Below are 16,702 nucleotides of genomic sequence, written 5' to 3'. Positions count from 1 at the left end.
CACCTAGCTGGCGGGGTGTGTGAGGGTCTTTTTCCGAAAGGTGGAAAGTTTTCTCCTGTCCTGAGTGAGTGTCCCTGTGTGTTGTCTCTACACATACAATTACCTGCAACACACTATAGGAACGGCATACCACCTGGCTTTGTATCAAGCCAATACAATCTCATGAATGTGATCCAGTGGCGCACCAATAGCATATACTCCAGTACAATATATTCACCTGGGCCCATCAATGACTCATACACTTAAATTCCCTTCGTTAACCCCTGGGGTTTGTTGCTGATCAATGATCAATAAGTTCTTTCCAATTGATCGATGAACCAAATAAGTTGGAACTAGTTGATGGTGATGATGCACATAACCTTTCTAGCAAATAATTCATCTATAATAATGATCACAGACTCGGGAAGTTTTCAAAACCTTTATCTGAAGTTTAAATGGAGAGGATAGAGAAAGCAGTACATCAGGATACATACAAATTTATAGTTACCACAGATGGTGTGAAGACCAACCCTCTGGCCAAAGGGCTGGTAAGGGTCCTCTGGGAAAGATCAGGTGACAAAGACTTCAGGACAGGTATGAGGACAGGATAGTGATCCTCTCTAGAATCGAAGACTTGCTGCACCCCTCTCTGACACACTCTTCCTCCTCGAGATTCTTCCGTGATCTTCTTCTAATAATTTGCTTAAGATAAGTAATTCTCGATTTGAATCTTCTTCAGCATCTCACAGCATTAGCATCATCAATAACTCCGACAGCATCTCCCCTCTCAGCATTCTCTCAAGATCATGCAAACACAACAAACTAAACTACCTTAGTTATACCTTTTGAGATTCATGTACAACCCCCTAAAGTTGCAATGTCACAAAATTATGATTTTTGATTGGACAGGCGAAGGGGCGTGTGGTCATCACACTATGATGACATAGTACTTTCTTTGTTCCCAGACCCACGCCTTTATTAATATTAATTTTATTCTTATTCCCACCCGAGTTTATTCACAATCGAAAGAATTCTATCAATAATGTTCATATGAGTTCAGCCACTGCATTCTAATCATCCGTGTTTCCCAGGATTTAGCGGTCTATGGCCTTGGATGTGGTCCAATCATGGGATCATTCTTCCAGGGGAAGTAGAGGTCAAACATGCGCAGACGGTTTTGCTCATTTACTCAGATTTGCGGCAAGAAGGCCCAAGATACAAAATAATAAAAGGTCAAAAGAAATATTATTAATTCAAGAAATAAATGATTTCACTCTATACCACCTACATCTACTCTATTTCCCTTTATTTATGTAATACTTCCCTGCTTTAGCTCTTGGTAAATAAAGTGTTTTGTAGATAGCAAAGCAAGTGCAAGGCATGTGGGTCTTGAAGACACCATGTTAGTGTACTCTGCTCATGCACAGGAAATTCCCTCCAAAGCTTATTAGACGTCACGTTACGTAGGTGCAGTTAACGCATGCACAGTAAGGTTGTTCCCTGTTAGAGCTGTGCTTTTAGTCCGCTATCCGTAGTAATTATTAGTACACAGTACATAGGCAAACTTCACTGTCTTATTTATGTAACTCTATTGAGCAAGGATTAATCACAAAACATAATTAATCATTTCATGTTAATAAGTTAAACGAGTGAATTGAATCAGAGCAAGTCTCGCAAAAAGATGAGTCCTTGCTCCATGAAATGCAGATAACAAAATCACATTCACACTGGACACTGGATTTTTTATTACTAGTTGATACATCCAATGTGATAATAACACTGAACTTGGCAAACTGTTCCCTTTTCAGGCGACCAGTGTCTGACTCTTTTCATGCAACTCTCATATGCCACTACCCTACTACTACTAGCTTTACTGGGGTGTTTTCCCAGTTCCCTGTTTTTACCCTGATGAGATCTTGATCTTTACATAGTCTCAGTTCCCTGTTTTACCCTGATGAGATCTTGATCTTTGCATAGTCCCAGTTCCCTGTTTTACCTTGATGAGATCTTCATCTTTGCATAGTCCCAGTTCCCTGTTTTACCCTGATGAGATCTTGATCTTTGCATAGTCCCAGTTCCCTGTTTTACCCTGATGAGATCTTGATCTTTGCATAGTCCCAGTTCCCTGTTTTACCCTGATGAGATCTTTATCTTTGCATAGTCCCAGTTCCCTGTTTTACCCTAATGAGATCTTGATCTTTGCATAGTTCCAGTTCCCTGTTTTACCCTGATGAGATCTTGATCTTCGCATAGTCCCAGTTCCCTGTTTTACCCTGATGAGATCTTGATCTTTGCATAGTCCCAGTTCCCTGTTTTACCCTGATGAGATCGTTATCTTTGCATAGTCCCAGTTCCCTGTTTTACCCTGATGAGATCTTGATCTTTGCATAGTCCCAGTTCCCTGTTTTACCCTGATGAGATCTTGATCTTTGCATAGTCCCAGTTCCCTGTTTTACCCTGATGAGATCTTGATCTTTGCATAGTCCCAGTTCCCTGTTTTACCCTGATGAGATCTTTATCTTTGCATAGTTGCAATATTATTATGATTGAAGGAGCTAGGTGATGTAAAGCTCACATTCATTCTTTAGAAATGCAGTTTCGGTTGGAATTAAATTGTATAGACCTCACCCAGATAAAGTTATTGACTTTTCTTCAGCACTGATAACATCCACAAGCTTGTTGCATTTCTATTTTCTTCGGATGACTAGAAATTGTGGTACATACAGGGGAGACTGTCACACCAAGGGACTTGAGGAATGCAAAAGTACAACCATGAAATGTGCTTTCAAACTCTACGCAAGTGTAAGAGGTCAAGCATCTGTCCTTTCAGTCTGGTTCTATGGACTCAGGCTGTAGCAGACACTTTCTTGCTTTATTATCAGGGCTCCGAGAGGCAGCAAGGTTTCTTATTACATATTCACTTTCAACACATACTCAATAATGTAATATCATCTGATGTAGACGACATGCTTCGGAGGTTTTAAATAAATGCACTTTTTTGAATTTACCAGGATTCAACAAGGAGGGCATCAGTGAAGGGCCTAGAGGTGCATCACGCATTGCCAGTCAGAGAGATTGGATCAGCAGGACTGTGACATAGCCAACGTCTGAGGCAGCTGATGTGTTACAATTCTTTGCTATAGGACCACGTTCCAAGGGGAGTCTGGTGATGCTACAGAATCCTGCACAGGGCACTATGGCACCTCAAGCAAGGGTTGGCAAATGCAGTGTGCCGGTGTCTGGGGCTGTAAATCCCACCTTCTAATCAGCCAAATAAAATCCTACTATATCATTGACAGAAAACACAAGTGTGATCTGATATCTGATTGACTGACTGCAACACTGACTTTGCAGTCTGAGACAGTGCTGCAATCAGCCAATCAGAAACAGTTGGGCTGGAACAGTTTTCAAAGTCGGGTGTCCTGCTATCAATGTTTCATCACTGGAGTTATTGAGTTATGCAAAAAAGATTTGCCTCAGCGCCAGATGAGTCATAAGGGTGTGTTTTGCAGCTGGTGGTGCATTTTGGGCTACACTGTCACAAATATATTACTAAAGCATGATGTGATAGTGTTCTCATTTACAATGAGTACATTTTCCTTCAAACTGGCCATAGCATTTCCAATTGACAAGAAGTTTTACTGATAAAACTCTATCACATGCAAACAATATTGTGTAGAAATCTCTTGAGAAAATATATATCATTTTATGATCAAGGAAGAAAGAGTTCTGACATGGCCTGTCATCATCAAGGCCTTCTGCTCCAACCCCACGTCCAGCCACATCCATTCTTCCCCCCCCACCTGAAGACATAAATTATGCAAATTGTTTTGGATTAGGGGTCATAAACCCCGGCCGCATTTTATAACAACACATATTAACAGACAAACAAACAGCAGTTCAACTATTTTATATGCAGTAACCCTTAATATTTACAGCTTTATTTACACATGGTGATGCATACCTAACCTTAACAGAGGTGCTAGACTTCAATTTCCTGCCACTATCTACACATATTACTGCGTATCGCAATTAATGCCCTTGAGTAAGATCATGATTGGTTCTAGTGTTGTCTCCCAGGTCCTGGTCCAGCCTTTTCGCCAAATGATCTGTAGGGTTGGACCCCACTCACCCACATTGCATCCCCTCTCCGTGGTGTACCCATGCAAGGGGCCCTTCTGCTCTCTAGGATATCTACCTTGGGCACCTCCTACACCCATTACTTACCCCGCAAGGGCTAGTGCTAGTCTCATACTCATAGTGCATGCATGTGTGGTGGCCAGAAGGGCCAGATGCCAGTGATTAGTCGCAACCCCCCATACCCCTGGATCCTCCATTCAACTTCCTGTCAGCACCCCTTGGGTGGGCCTGTGACCGCACTGTAATGCACAATGTAAGAAAAGGTAATGCCTAATTGACCCCCAATCATGAACTCACCTGCCACCATCCGGCATAATTCCTCTACTCTCTGACCTTCCCCCAGCCTGCTCATCTCTTGAGGGTGATGCACAAGCCATGCCAAAACATTTCTAAGGAACATATCATTACCAAACTTCAATAGGTGCACTCCGTCCTGCGAGGAAAAACAGTAATCTTTTATGAAGCCATGGGGGATGCATGACAGCTTAGGTGATCTGAACAATTTACTGACTCTGTTATCTAACCGTTTCACTGAATGATTCAAAAACACATCAATTTACCATCCCTCTACTCCAACCTTGGGATGATGTGTGACCATGCCAGCACTGCCTAAGGGAACCTTTGAGATAGCCAATGAATCTCAGTTATCAGCAATTCCAACAGCCATCAACAACTAACATGAACCAAATTGTTGTCACCCCGATACAGTACAATGACCCAAGGGGTGTGATCCCCATGGGCAACATTGTTTCCAGAGCAGTCCTCAGTTGGGCCAGCTGCAAGTCTCCGGTGATAAAAATGCAGGCGGTAACTGGGTGGCACGCTCTGGGAAATGACCTGCAATGGCCTCCTTCATGCATCAGACACAGGAATGTCCTAGATCCCAAATGTTGTAATGCCGGTCACATAGGCATGGATAGGGGCCGTCAAGAATTCAAGCCACTTATTCAACTCACTGTTCCAATAACCTGCACCAGAAAGAAAGATGGAGAGAGGGATCTGGAAATTGTCACAGCTGTTACAACATATGCAGCCTTACATAGCACTTGTAGAAATTCAAAGACACCTGCCAATCGTATGTATTTGTTACACATGCTGCTCAGTCAGTGTGTCTGTGATCAGAGAATGTTGATGAGTGGAATGATGGTGAGTGTGTGAGTCAGTTGGTGGAGGGGCTGAGCAGCAGGAAGGCTGCTCATGGTGGAGCTCTCTCTACTCAACATCTTATCTTAAAAAAACCTACATGAAGAAACTACCTGGACTGGACCTTCTTCTGTTCACTACAGTATTGCCACACCAGAGAGCATCATTGCCGTCTCCACAATGGCTGCCCCAATACTAAAGGAGTGAGACCCAAAATCCAAGGGGTCATAGCCTACCATCCGGTTGGCCCTGTGTAGGATTCTGCAAAACTAGTACCTGGTTAGAGGGGCCCATCAGCATTGACAAGTAAGAGGTACCCCGTATGTGGCCAGCCAAGAATACCTCCAGACTCTCAAGTGGGCAGCATGCATTGTCAGAGCCCTCTGCAGCATGACATGCCACCCTTACCAGCCTGGTCTGTTTTGGATCAGGGATTTTTAATTGCCAGGGACCTGTAGCCATCCGAAAAACTGGACATCTGCAAGTTGCAATCACCCACCAATGTCATTCTCATTCTTGGTTACCAACTCACCCACACGGAAAGCACTATAGAAGCTGAGAGGAAATGCTGCCTTAAATTAATGGTCCCCCTCCAGTGACCTACAAATGACCCCCAGCTTCAGCAGAATCCCTGCAAATTTGCCTGCATCAATGGGTCACCTTGCATCTGGCTTATAAACTTCCAGGCACCCCTATCCCCTCAAGGCCCTCTGAATTAAGAAGGACCTGGTCCCGTCAGTGTTCTTCACCAAGAATGAAAATGCAGCTATGTGTCACCTGGCAAAGCCACCAAGCACCCCTTGCCCCACAGAGCCCCAAGCAATCCCATAACTGTTGAGGAAGTAAACCATGCCCCATACCCTGCCTTGCTCAAGAAGTCACACTAAGCAAGGAACACCCTCTCATAAGTATGCTTGGTCCTGGGAGCTAAGCTGGCTGCCAAGAGGCCCAGTAAGCTGGGGCACCAGGCTGACACAGATGGTCCAGGAAGGGCATAGGTGAGTTTGCTGCTTCTGGGTGATGGAGCCTGCATCTTGAAACTAGACAATGCATCAGCAGCATTGTTTAAGACACCTGGTGCATGCTCTAAACAGAACATTCAGTTTCAGACACAACAAAATAAGTTTGTGTAACAGACTTAGAATCAAGATAATTTAGATAAATTCACTCTACTGCAGTCACATTATCAGACCAGAACACAGCAGGCAGATTGTGGAACTGGTCCGGCCAAACAGAGAGTGCTACCAAATTATGAACAACTAAAGGAAGCCTTTATTGTTAACCAGCCCAGACTGCACCCACTTCCATGACTACTGGTGTGCACACAATTGCGGTCCTAAGATGGCTCTGAAACCCTCACTATCTGGTACATCAGTGAACAGACCTAGCTCCTCACTGCTTTTGGGTTGCTGAGGCCACACCACTCTCCCATTGAAGTCCTGGAGAAATGACTCCCAGATTCTCATATCCTGCCTGACCTCACTAGCTCACTAGACAGCCTGGTATGATGATGCTTAGCCTTCAGCCCAGACATGGCTTGGCCAATGGACTGAGAAAATGGGTGGCCCATTGGAATGATCCATAGGTCGTAGTTCAGCTCCCCTACCAAGAGCTGCAACTGATAAAGCATTACCTTCTGAGCCCCCAGATGTGTCCACAAGGCCTGGGAGAAAGAGTCAAATATCTCAACGGGGAACCTGGAGACCCCAGTGACTGAATCTAACTCCATTCCCAGAAACTCAAAAGTGGTTGTAGGGCCCAGTGTCTTCCCCTGAGACAGAGGAACCATGAACTAATGCATAAGCTCCCAGAAAGTCTGCAGTGCCTCTGGACAGTGCCCCAACCCAGGCTGCCCCAGGAAGAGGAATTCATAGAGATAATGCAACAGGCAACAGTGGTCCCTCCTACAAGTGAAGACCCATTTCAGGAAGGTACTGACCTTCTCAAAGAAAGAGCCAGATGATGAGCAGCCCATGGAAATACACTTATCAGAATAGAAGGCACCCTCAAATTGGAACCTGGGCAGGTTTCAATCCTGCAGATGCACAGGTGGCAAGTGGACAGTGGATTCAATGTTAGACTTAGCTAGCAAAGTCCCAGTATCCAGCTCTTGCAGCATCTGATTCACCTGATAGAGAGAAGCGTACTTCACCGAGCACAGAGCTGCATCGATGGCCTCATTCACTGACTACCCTCTTGGTGCTGTCAGGTTTGAATAAACTGAAACTCCTCTGGCTCTTTAATAGGGACAACACCAAGAGGGGAGCACATGAAACCATCCAATGGACCTGCCACCTTGCTATGATGCAACATCTTCAGCATCTTCTCCCTGGCCACCCCTGAGTTAGCCCTGAGCGACTGTTGATTTTTACAGTAGGGAAAACCCATGTAGCCCACTGTAGGATCCTAAAATCTTCCTCCATTCAGTATCTGAGCTGCCACATTGTTATTGTACACATTGAGCTATGAAACCTTTGCCAACAAGATTACCAGTAATGGAGCCCTCTGTAAGACCAGATGATCAATTCTTCTTCTTGATACTTCTGTCTTTGTATTTTTTAAAACCTTTGGATTTGGAGTGCAAGGAAAAACAACAGAGGGAGCATCAGTGCCTACATCTACAGAACCTTGTTGCTCTAATACAGGTGTGGCTGTTGAAATCCCAACAGGCCCCCCTTTCTTGCCCCCATGCTGGAATGTTAGCAGACCCTGTTTTTGCATGAAAGGACTGACCGGTGTTAGTGTCCCTGTGGTAATGCTTCATGTAGCTGTTATCTGCAATTGATTTACTATGTCATCAGAATACTATCTTTGCATATTGAGCCTATGAAGTGTCTGGATAGGTCACTATCAGTCGTTGAGGTATATACTGCACATCGCCTTTCCTTTTCCATCAACGCTCACTAGCACACACCTTTGAGCACTCTCTTTTTATTCCTTTGGAGCACCTTTTTTTATAACTAGGCAGATATGTGTGCTGTTTTTTAATATGAACACTAATATGTCATGAGTATGAATACATTGGATACATTGACTTACTAAGGTGATGTTGGATCCTATGTTAAGCACATTTCCACTGTGCCCACTTCATTTTTGTACAGGTCTTACTACTGGCACAGCTCCGACAGCTATGCAACTAGCCTCATTCTGCTCAATGCCACTGCCTGTTGTCCGTCTTGTTATCGTGGTGACAGCACCCTGCACTGTACCTTGGCCTGACTCACTAGGCTATGCGATCTGACTCCCCTGTGAACGTCATCAAATGCGGTGGGGTCCTGAACACTCAATGACCCGGTAGCAGTCAATGCCTGAACCTGCCCAGCTCCCTTGTGCCTACCTTTCTCCCTGACCCTCTTTGATACCAGGGGAAATGCCCCTTTGAGCGGCACTCCCATCCTCCATGGCCTCTCAACCTGATCCTCCAGAGCAACTGCCCCTGAAGGATGCAACCTCAATACAGTAATCGCCTCAGGCAAAGCATCTACTCTCTGGACCAGTGCCCCCTGGAGTACCTCGGGCGTTGAGCACTTCAAACCAATTCACCACTGATGTGCAGTATATACCTCAACGACTGATAGTGACCTATCCAGACACTTCATAGGCTCAATATGCAAAGATAGTATTCTGATGACATAGAAAATCAATTGCAGACAACAGCTACATGAAGCATTACCACAGGGACACTAACGCCGGTCAGCCCTTTCATGTAAAAACAGGGTCAGCTAACATAGACATAGTGGCAGCATAGAAAAACAAAGCTCACAGACTCATTATGCTACTGGCCAAAAATATAGGAGTCCTAGGAATCCCAGTCTGGGGCACCCTGCACACCCTGATACCCTGCTCTTAAGTTTTCTGTCAGCACAAAAAAACACTATAATGCCCCCGCTAAGGCACTCCAATAATGCTGCTTCCAATGCGTGGCTGACACAACCTAGCATCGCAGTTAACTGAAACAGCACAAGCCCATTCGAAAAAACTGCCCCACTTCAAAAAACAGGTGAAAACAATTTGAGAGCTCCCAAAATGGGAAAAAAACAGCCCCAAAAATGCTCACTAAACTAAGCAGTGTTCAAGGTGCTGAAATACCACCCCTCAGCCAAAGCTCTAATAGGCATCAACAAGCAACTGAACCCAACAGTAGTCACGAGCTGCCAAACATGCAGCCTCCTAATGCTGCACACACTTCTCCTGATATGGTGCCCAAACTGCCAGGGCTAGCAAATTGCCTAAAAACACTGCCCACACCACACTGCAGCCCCACTCAGCTGCAGCAACAGTAGCCCCCAATCTGAGCCAACACTGAGAGCAAAGCCAAGTGAGCTAGGCTGTAACCTGGGGGGCCCCCAGACTGGAGATGGCTGCGCTGCAGCTTGTGATGTATGAGATGCAGAACAGAGTGTAGCACACTGGCCTGAAACAGAAGAAAACAGAAAACAAACAAAGAAGACGCTGCTGGCATGGTGTGGCAGGATCCACAACATTGGCAACAGTGGGGCAGCATCCTTGCGAGCCAGTGGGGTGAGCAGAAAGACACGACTGCTGCCTCTTGCCCCCTTTTATGGGCAGGCATTCGCGATCTGATCAGACGTGCACCCGGGAATCACAACAAGTACCTCTGGAGTCACAGCTCAGCCAGCGTCCAATTGCTGCCTGTGTTACTGAGGGGCAATCTGAATTGTCTCGTCCCCTTTTAAATCCAAATCAGTTAGTAAACCTATGAAGTTATAAGTGTTTTATTTACCTTGGGTAATTCAGAAACTACATAACTTTAAGAAGATCCCTTATCCAAGGGAAGAAAATCTGTCATGGACTACTAAACTATGAATCCCTAATTTTCTATGCCTGCAATATTACAGAGATGCTGCTCACAACAACAAATTTGTCTCCCCACAGGAAGCAAACTCACCTAGGACACACAGTGCAAAGCTGCACAGCCTCAAACTAGAAAGACACTGGGCCAAATGATTAAAAACAACAAAGTAATGGTGCATTCAATTGGATTAGAAATGTCAAACTCTGCCCCAGGGAAGAGGGAAGAAACAGAGGGGGGGATTTCACATCTTTACCACTCATTCTTATCAACATTGATGTGGAGGGTGGATTAAGGACCCTCTTTTCTTCTATTCTCTGTGGGTCTCTGTATGATCTCATTGGCACATCTTGAGCAAAACAGGCATCACCGTGCATGGCTTGGATTCATACATTTCATGGATTTTAAGTAATGGCCAAAACCTCGCCGTCTTGAATGATAAAAATGTTCTCAGAAAAATATGCCACAGGATTTACTGGGCTAACCTCAGGATCTTTCTGGGAGACAATCCCTCCAACGGCGTAGGAAGAGACATCTGAACCAACAATGAATGACGATTCACTATTTGGGTGTTTTAAAATAGGAGCCATGGTAAGATGTTTTTGGGTAAAAAGCATTACATTGAAGGCCTGTTCAATATTACTCCATGCATGTTCCATTTGGATTTACATATGTCAACTCGCTTAATGCTTTTACTAGTCTCATAATGTGCATGCCTAACACATTTTTTGGATTTGGTTTTAACATTGCTCCAGAGGCCTGTTGAATTTTTGCTTCCTGGGCTTGGCATAGGTAGAATTATGTCAGAGGTCTCATATACAAGGTGTCTATAAAAATTGGCAAAGTCCAGTTTAAGGAGTTGGCCATTCTTTTACTGCGTTTACTATTCTTTTCTACGCCCATGTGGATTGCTTTCAACCGATCTGGAGGTCAATTGCTCGGGTTTGCCAAATAATGTAAATTACCTTCTGGTTAAGTTCAGTGAGCGAGAGGCATAACATTGACTATTCAAGCATCTGTAGCAAAAGGTCTGTGAAGACACTTTTTGATGAGAATGGATAATATTCCCAAGCCAGTTGATTCATCTTTTCTAAGAAGTATGAACGTTATTACTATTAATATTTATTGATTAAATGAAAAAATAGAAACAATATTCCCTTTGAGAAAATACAGGCATGGTGGAATTGAAGTACATGACATTTATTTTACACATTTAATGAGAACTAAAGGATTAAAGCACTAGCTGTGAAGACACATTCATAAAACATATGAAATTTGTACAAGAATGACAAAAGTATGCTTTCTATTTACATTTGACGGAATTTTATGGGAATGGCAGCTTTGTCCAATGCCAACTATGTGGATACCTTTGATATACTTGCGCTGGACACTTCAATCAATCAATTCCTTTATTTTGATGGTTAAAAAATCATCATAAAAAGTACATATTATAAAAACACAACATCACATATGATTTTATCTTACATCAATATAAAATTAACCATCAATCAGATTGTTACAATTCACATAAAATGCAATATATTATTCAAAAATAGGTTAGTCTCTGGTATTTCTTAATCTTACTGCCGCTTTCAGAAAGCCTATTACTGAGCATAGAGTGTACATATCGTTTGCTCTCTGAAGGAACAACAAGGCTATTTTAGCGAGACGAAATTTTCTGTTTTTTAAAATTTCGACCAAAAACATACGCCTAGGAAAACGATAAACCGGACATAATAGTACAAAATGAAGGGTGTCCTGCGGAGACATATTGTCGCAGCTGCAGGCACCCTTCTGCTCAATAGTTACAGTAAAACCAGACGGATAAGATAAAAAATTGTGCAACAAATTGAGCGTAAAACGACACATTAAAAACCTATCCTGCTGATTATGCATCAAAAATAGATAGGGTTCCATACCCACTGCCTCTTTAACTAGGGAGTGTGCTACGACTGAACGTTTTAGTTCAAAAGCTTTAGTCTCCCTATGCATCTCCAATTTATCAAGCAACAATCTTTTGATTTGTGATTTGCTATTCCTTGATATTAAGGCAGGGGTACTAAAAAGGGTATGCTGGCCTACGAACTCTAAAGTTATTTTAACATATTTCAGCCAAGGGATTAACATCCATTTGTCCCTTTGTAAACAATCAGAGAGAATTTCTTGGCTTAGTACTGCCTCTGGGTTAGCCCAAATACTAAGCCAAGCCAAGACCGGTCTAATCTTGATCTGGTCTACAATATATGGGATTCCGAGTTCGGAATGTGCAATTTCAGCTGGTATTGAGTGCGGGATCTTGAGGATTCTACGGATAAATTTATCTTCTTCTAATTGTAGCTGTTTGGCATCCCTGAAGCCCCATACCTCAGCTCCATATACTGCTTTGGCTATGCTTATTGAGCTATATAAACTCATTATTTGCTCTGGGGACCAACGTCCTAGTCTTTGGGCGAAGTGCATGATTGCACCACATGATGAAGCCAATTAAGTACAATGTTCCTCTAGCAGAGTATTAAATTGAATCTTGCCATCAAATAATAGACCTAAATATGGGAAGGTGGTTACAATGCCCATGGGGTGATTTCCAATTTTGAACACCGGTTTTTTAGTAGGTTTTTTGCCTGCAATCAATGCAAAGGACTTGGTCAGATTCACGGAAAGGTCTAATTTTTTCATGAAAGCTACAAATCCATTGATCAGAGATTGAAGACTTTTCGGTGTCCGAGCGAGCAGGACCGCGTCATCCGCGTACAACAGCACCGGTATTTGACGCTTCCCTACCTTGGGACAATCAACTGCCTGGGCTATAAGGCATGACTCGAGGTCATTAATGTATAATGAGAACAAGAAGGGGGCAAGAATGCACCCCTGCCTTACTCCGCTAGAGCATGGGAAGGAGTCAGTTTGCCCCCCCTCCATACTGAAACGAACCCTAGCTGTGGTGTTCCAATGTAGTTCTCTCAAAATGTTTATAAGTCCCTGGTCAATCCCTAAAGTGCTCATCCTTTCCCAAAGTTTACTTCTATTCACGTTATCAAAGGCCGCTGCCAGGTCCATGAATCCCATATAAATGGTACCATTACTTGCTCTGGTGTATTTAGCAACCAGTAGGTATAGATGTAAGCATTGGTCACTGGTCGATTTTCCTGCTCTAAACCCGTACTGGGTATCCGCTATTGTATGGTGCTCTTCAGTCCAGGCCATTAAACGATTTAATACCACCCGCCCCAGTATTTTGGCCGAAACATCTATCAGTGATATGGGTCTGTAACATTGGGGATTGTTCCTATTTCCTTTTTTGAAAATAGGTACAATTAAAGCAGTGGACCACGACCTCGGAAGTCCTGTCTTGATAGCTGAATTTAACACCTGCGCTGGACACTTGATTTATAAAGACATTGGAATGATAAAAGTATATCTATTCAAGAAATGTTAAAAAAGGGTCATTCTGATTAAATCCATGTCCATTATGAACTGTTCCTTGAAGACAATATGTTTAAAACAATTCCTTCTAGAGATAGGGGTGTTTTTTCCCAAAAATTCTACATTGTTAGAAATCTTCATTATTACAATTAAAAAGTAGCATTCCAAAAGCAAGTACCAGGTGGTTCTTTACAAGCAACAGCTCTTCTCAAACATTTCCCCTCAGCTGAAAGAGCTACAAAGGTTTCCCATTATAACATTTTTAAGTGAAAGAAGAACGTACATAATTTGGTACAAATCAAAACATAGATACAGAAGATATACGATTGTTCATAGTCAGCTGCTTGTGTATTAATGAACAGTATTTACAGAATTAGAATAAAATGATATGTTGCATCTCTCCATACTTTAAAATTCCCTAAACAAAACAAAAGTGATGGGTGGATTGCTTGAATTGATCTCAGCTGATGGTTATTATTGAAGACTGTAATCCTGTCCCTTATTATTTTCCCACCATGATACCTTAGACAAGAACAAGCCATGTGCAAATGGCCCTTCCTGCTACTTCAATCCAAACAGCTCAGCCCACACCTCCAGGTGGCTATTTTGGGATACAAGCAATTCCCAATTTGTTTTGGCTTATTTGAGCCTTATCAATGCCGATTGTAATTCCCTTGACCCTTTGATTTTATGACTCAGTAGTGACTCCATCAACAGTACAAGTATAGGAGGGGACAGTGGACAGCCCTGTCTGGGTCTCTCTTCAAGCATAATATTTGGGACGGCTGCCAGTAATGTGCATATTTGTCCCAGAAAGTAGTAGCTAGACTAGATATACACCTCCAGCAGCCATCAATATAATTCTGAAATAAGGGATTCAAATGCATTCTCATAGCTAAGGGAGAAAATGACACTGTTTTTGTGGGTCGGAGCTGTGTTTTAACGTTGGAGATGTTTGTGTATATTTCCACTTTTTTTTTTCAAAGAGTTCTGCATGGTGACAGCTTTAGCATGTCTATAACTTTCCCAGCTTCTGCCTCGTAGTCCTTGTAATGTTCCTGATAATAGGAGCTGTGCAACTGACATTTGCCCCATTTGGAGAAAATCACGTGACCTTCTACTTATCTGGATGAACATGTCTCACTGCCATGCAGTGGAATTCATTTTGGATCACCTTTGATAAAGCATGAGTCAAGTTGAAGGCTGGAGGCAGCCTTTTCATGACCATCAAGATGTATTTCAGGTATTCTTGAGCTTTGGATTTAGTATCAGACATTAAAGAGTGGCAGAATGGACACACATCTGCTGTGGTTATGCAGCAGTGACCTTTTTAGCAAAGACCTGCTGCTTGTCTCTTCCTTTCCACCACCTTTTGGTATGATGGGGCCTGTGGGGAGATGGAGACAGCATTTTCCTTTGTTCTTTAGAGAAAGTTATCCCAACAGCGCATGCCCCTTTATCTCTCCCAGAGGTGACCCCAAGCCTGCTGGATACCAGGTGGAAGGTCTACATTTTGGGTGTACCATTTTAAGACACCCCTCATAACTATCTGCAGTATAAAACATTATGTTAAGCAAAGTATGCATCTCCCATGCAGAGGAGACATACACAACGAGAGTGAACTTGTTTGGAATGGTTCTAAGACCTATTGGTGCCTTACTTATACTTCTTAAAATTTATTTAATAATAGAATATTCTGGACCTCAGTTTGGAGGCTATTAGATGCCCCTATGACAGAAGACCCACCTTTCACCATTGATAAAATGCATGATTGGAAGGAACGCTCTTCCGAATTCCTCACCACCCAGGCACTAGAGCTGCATTCCAAACAAGAGACTGTCCGGCCTTGACCCCAACATTGATCTGGGGAGGTTATGAAGCTGAAAGCAAAGCCTTAGAGTAAATATTTTTGACTCTTGTGACACAAGTGAATCACAACATTTAACATATACATGATAATGATGCACAACAGGGCTAGTCTATTTATTTGTGTTTGCTGATAAGGAAGACATGTAACATTTTACATATTATGAATATTTTTCTAAACAGGTGATGTTAAAGGAGAAACAGTGACTGGACTTTCCTTTGGCCCCTTCATCTTTTACACTCTCCCAGTCTGTGAAAATTTCAAGAAGATCAACTTTGCTTGTCCAACTGACCATTCCATTCAACAGGTACAGACATGGCTGAAGAATGAACCTGATGCCTTGGACTGGAGCGGGATTGCAAAGATGATATGTGAACTTCAGGGCTGTGGGTAAGGATTCTACTAAGTATTAAAACTGTCACTCTATGTTTTGCTATGCAGACTACCTTTGCAAAACTGTCATGGCTGTCATGGCCAGTCCATGGGTGTGCTGATGAGGCTGTGCTCAGGAAATATGGACACATACACAGGACAATTTCTAGTTTTTTTAGCGCCATCCTATGTGCTGGGGAACCACGCCCACCACAGAAGACTGTGGTCCTCGTGGCTTTGGTGTTCGGGCACAGCAGAGATAAAAAATGCACCCGGAGCCCAACAATCTGACTGCTATTCATGGATACCTACATAGCTGATGATTTTGTTACTAAATTCAGTTATTCTACTCTTCAATTGTTGTTGACAGCACAAATGAGTCTGTGGTACTTACTTTGCGTACCGTGCCTGCCACCAGCCTAATGGGAAGTACAGGGGCTTGTTTCTTTTTTTCACACTACCTTGCCATTCGATAAAAGGTATTTCGAAATTTGCGAAAGAATGGAAATCTGTTTTTGGAGAATTCTTACTTCTGGCGGTTTCTGAAGTTCCTAAAAATAAATCATGTCTCATAAATCACCATGGGGAGAATATTCAAAATCACATCAAAATCACATCACTGGTCAGTTGCACCCATAAGTCTACATTTGTCACAAGCCAGCCCCGTGCAATTAAACCACACTTTAGTCTGTGATAAAGCAGAACCTCTTTGCAGTGTCCACCTACTTTTTGTTCCTATTCTGACTACTAGCGGCTGGTTTTATGACTCTGAGACTGCCATGGGCTCTGCTAACCAGCTCCAGGGCCTGTGCTCTGTGTATACAGTACATGCAATTTGGTATAATTAGAATTGGCAATGACAGACCCATTTAAGTCCTTAGTATACAATAAGACAAGGGGTATTCAAACTACCTATAAGTCCCTAGCATATAATAAATAGGGCTGGGAGGTTTAGAGCCCCATTA

The 16,702-nt window shown here is 43.0% G+C and overlaps 1 protein-coding gene across 1 annotated transcript in view; it reads left to right on the top strand.

The window, feature by feature from the left end:
- The window catches only part of LOC146829764 (nicotinamide N-methyltransferase-like), a 55,828-nt gene that overhangs the window by 3,866 nt on the left and 35,260 nt on the right, over positions 1-16,702 (top strand). The window contains exon 2 of the mRNA XM_085608485.1: positions 15,548-15,755. Coding sequence (XP_085464611.1) covers positions 15,548-15,755 — 208 coding nt within the window. The remainder of the gene's footprint in view (positions 1-15,547; positions 15,756-16,702) is intronic.

The sequence above is a fragment of the Triturus cristatus genome, chromosome 5_2 (genome assembly GCF_964204655.1).
Source record: "Triturus cristatus chromosome 5_2, aTriCri1.1, whole genome shotgun sequence".
In the NCBI taxonomy this organism is placed as follows: Eukaryota; Metazoa; Chordata; class Amphibia; order Caudata; family Salamandridae; genus Triturus; species Triturus cristatus.
Note: the sequence above shows the minus strand (reverse complement) of the source record. Positions and strands in the feature narration are given on the sequence as shown.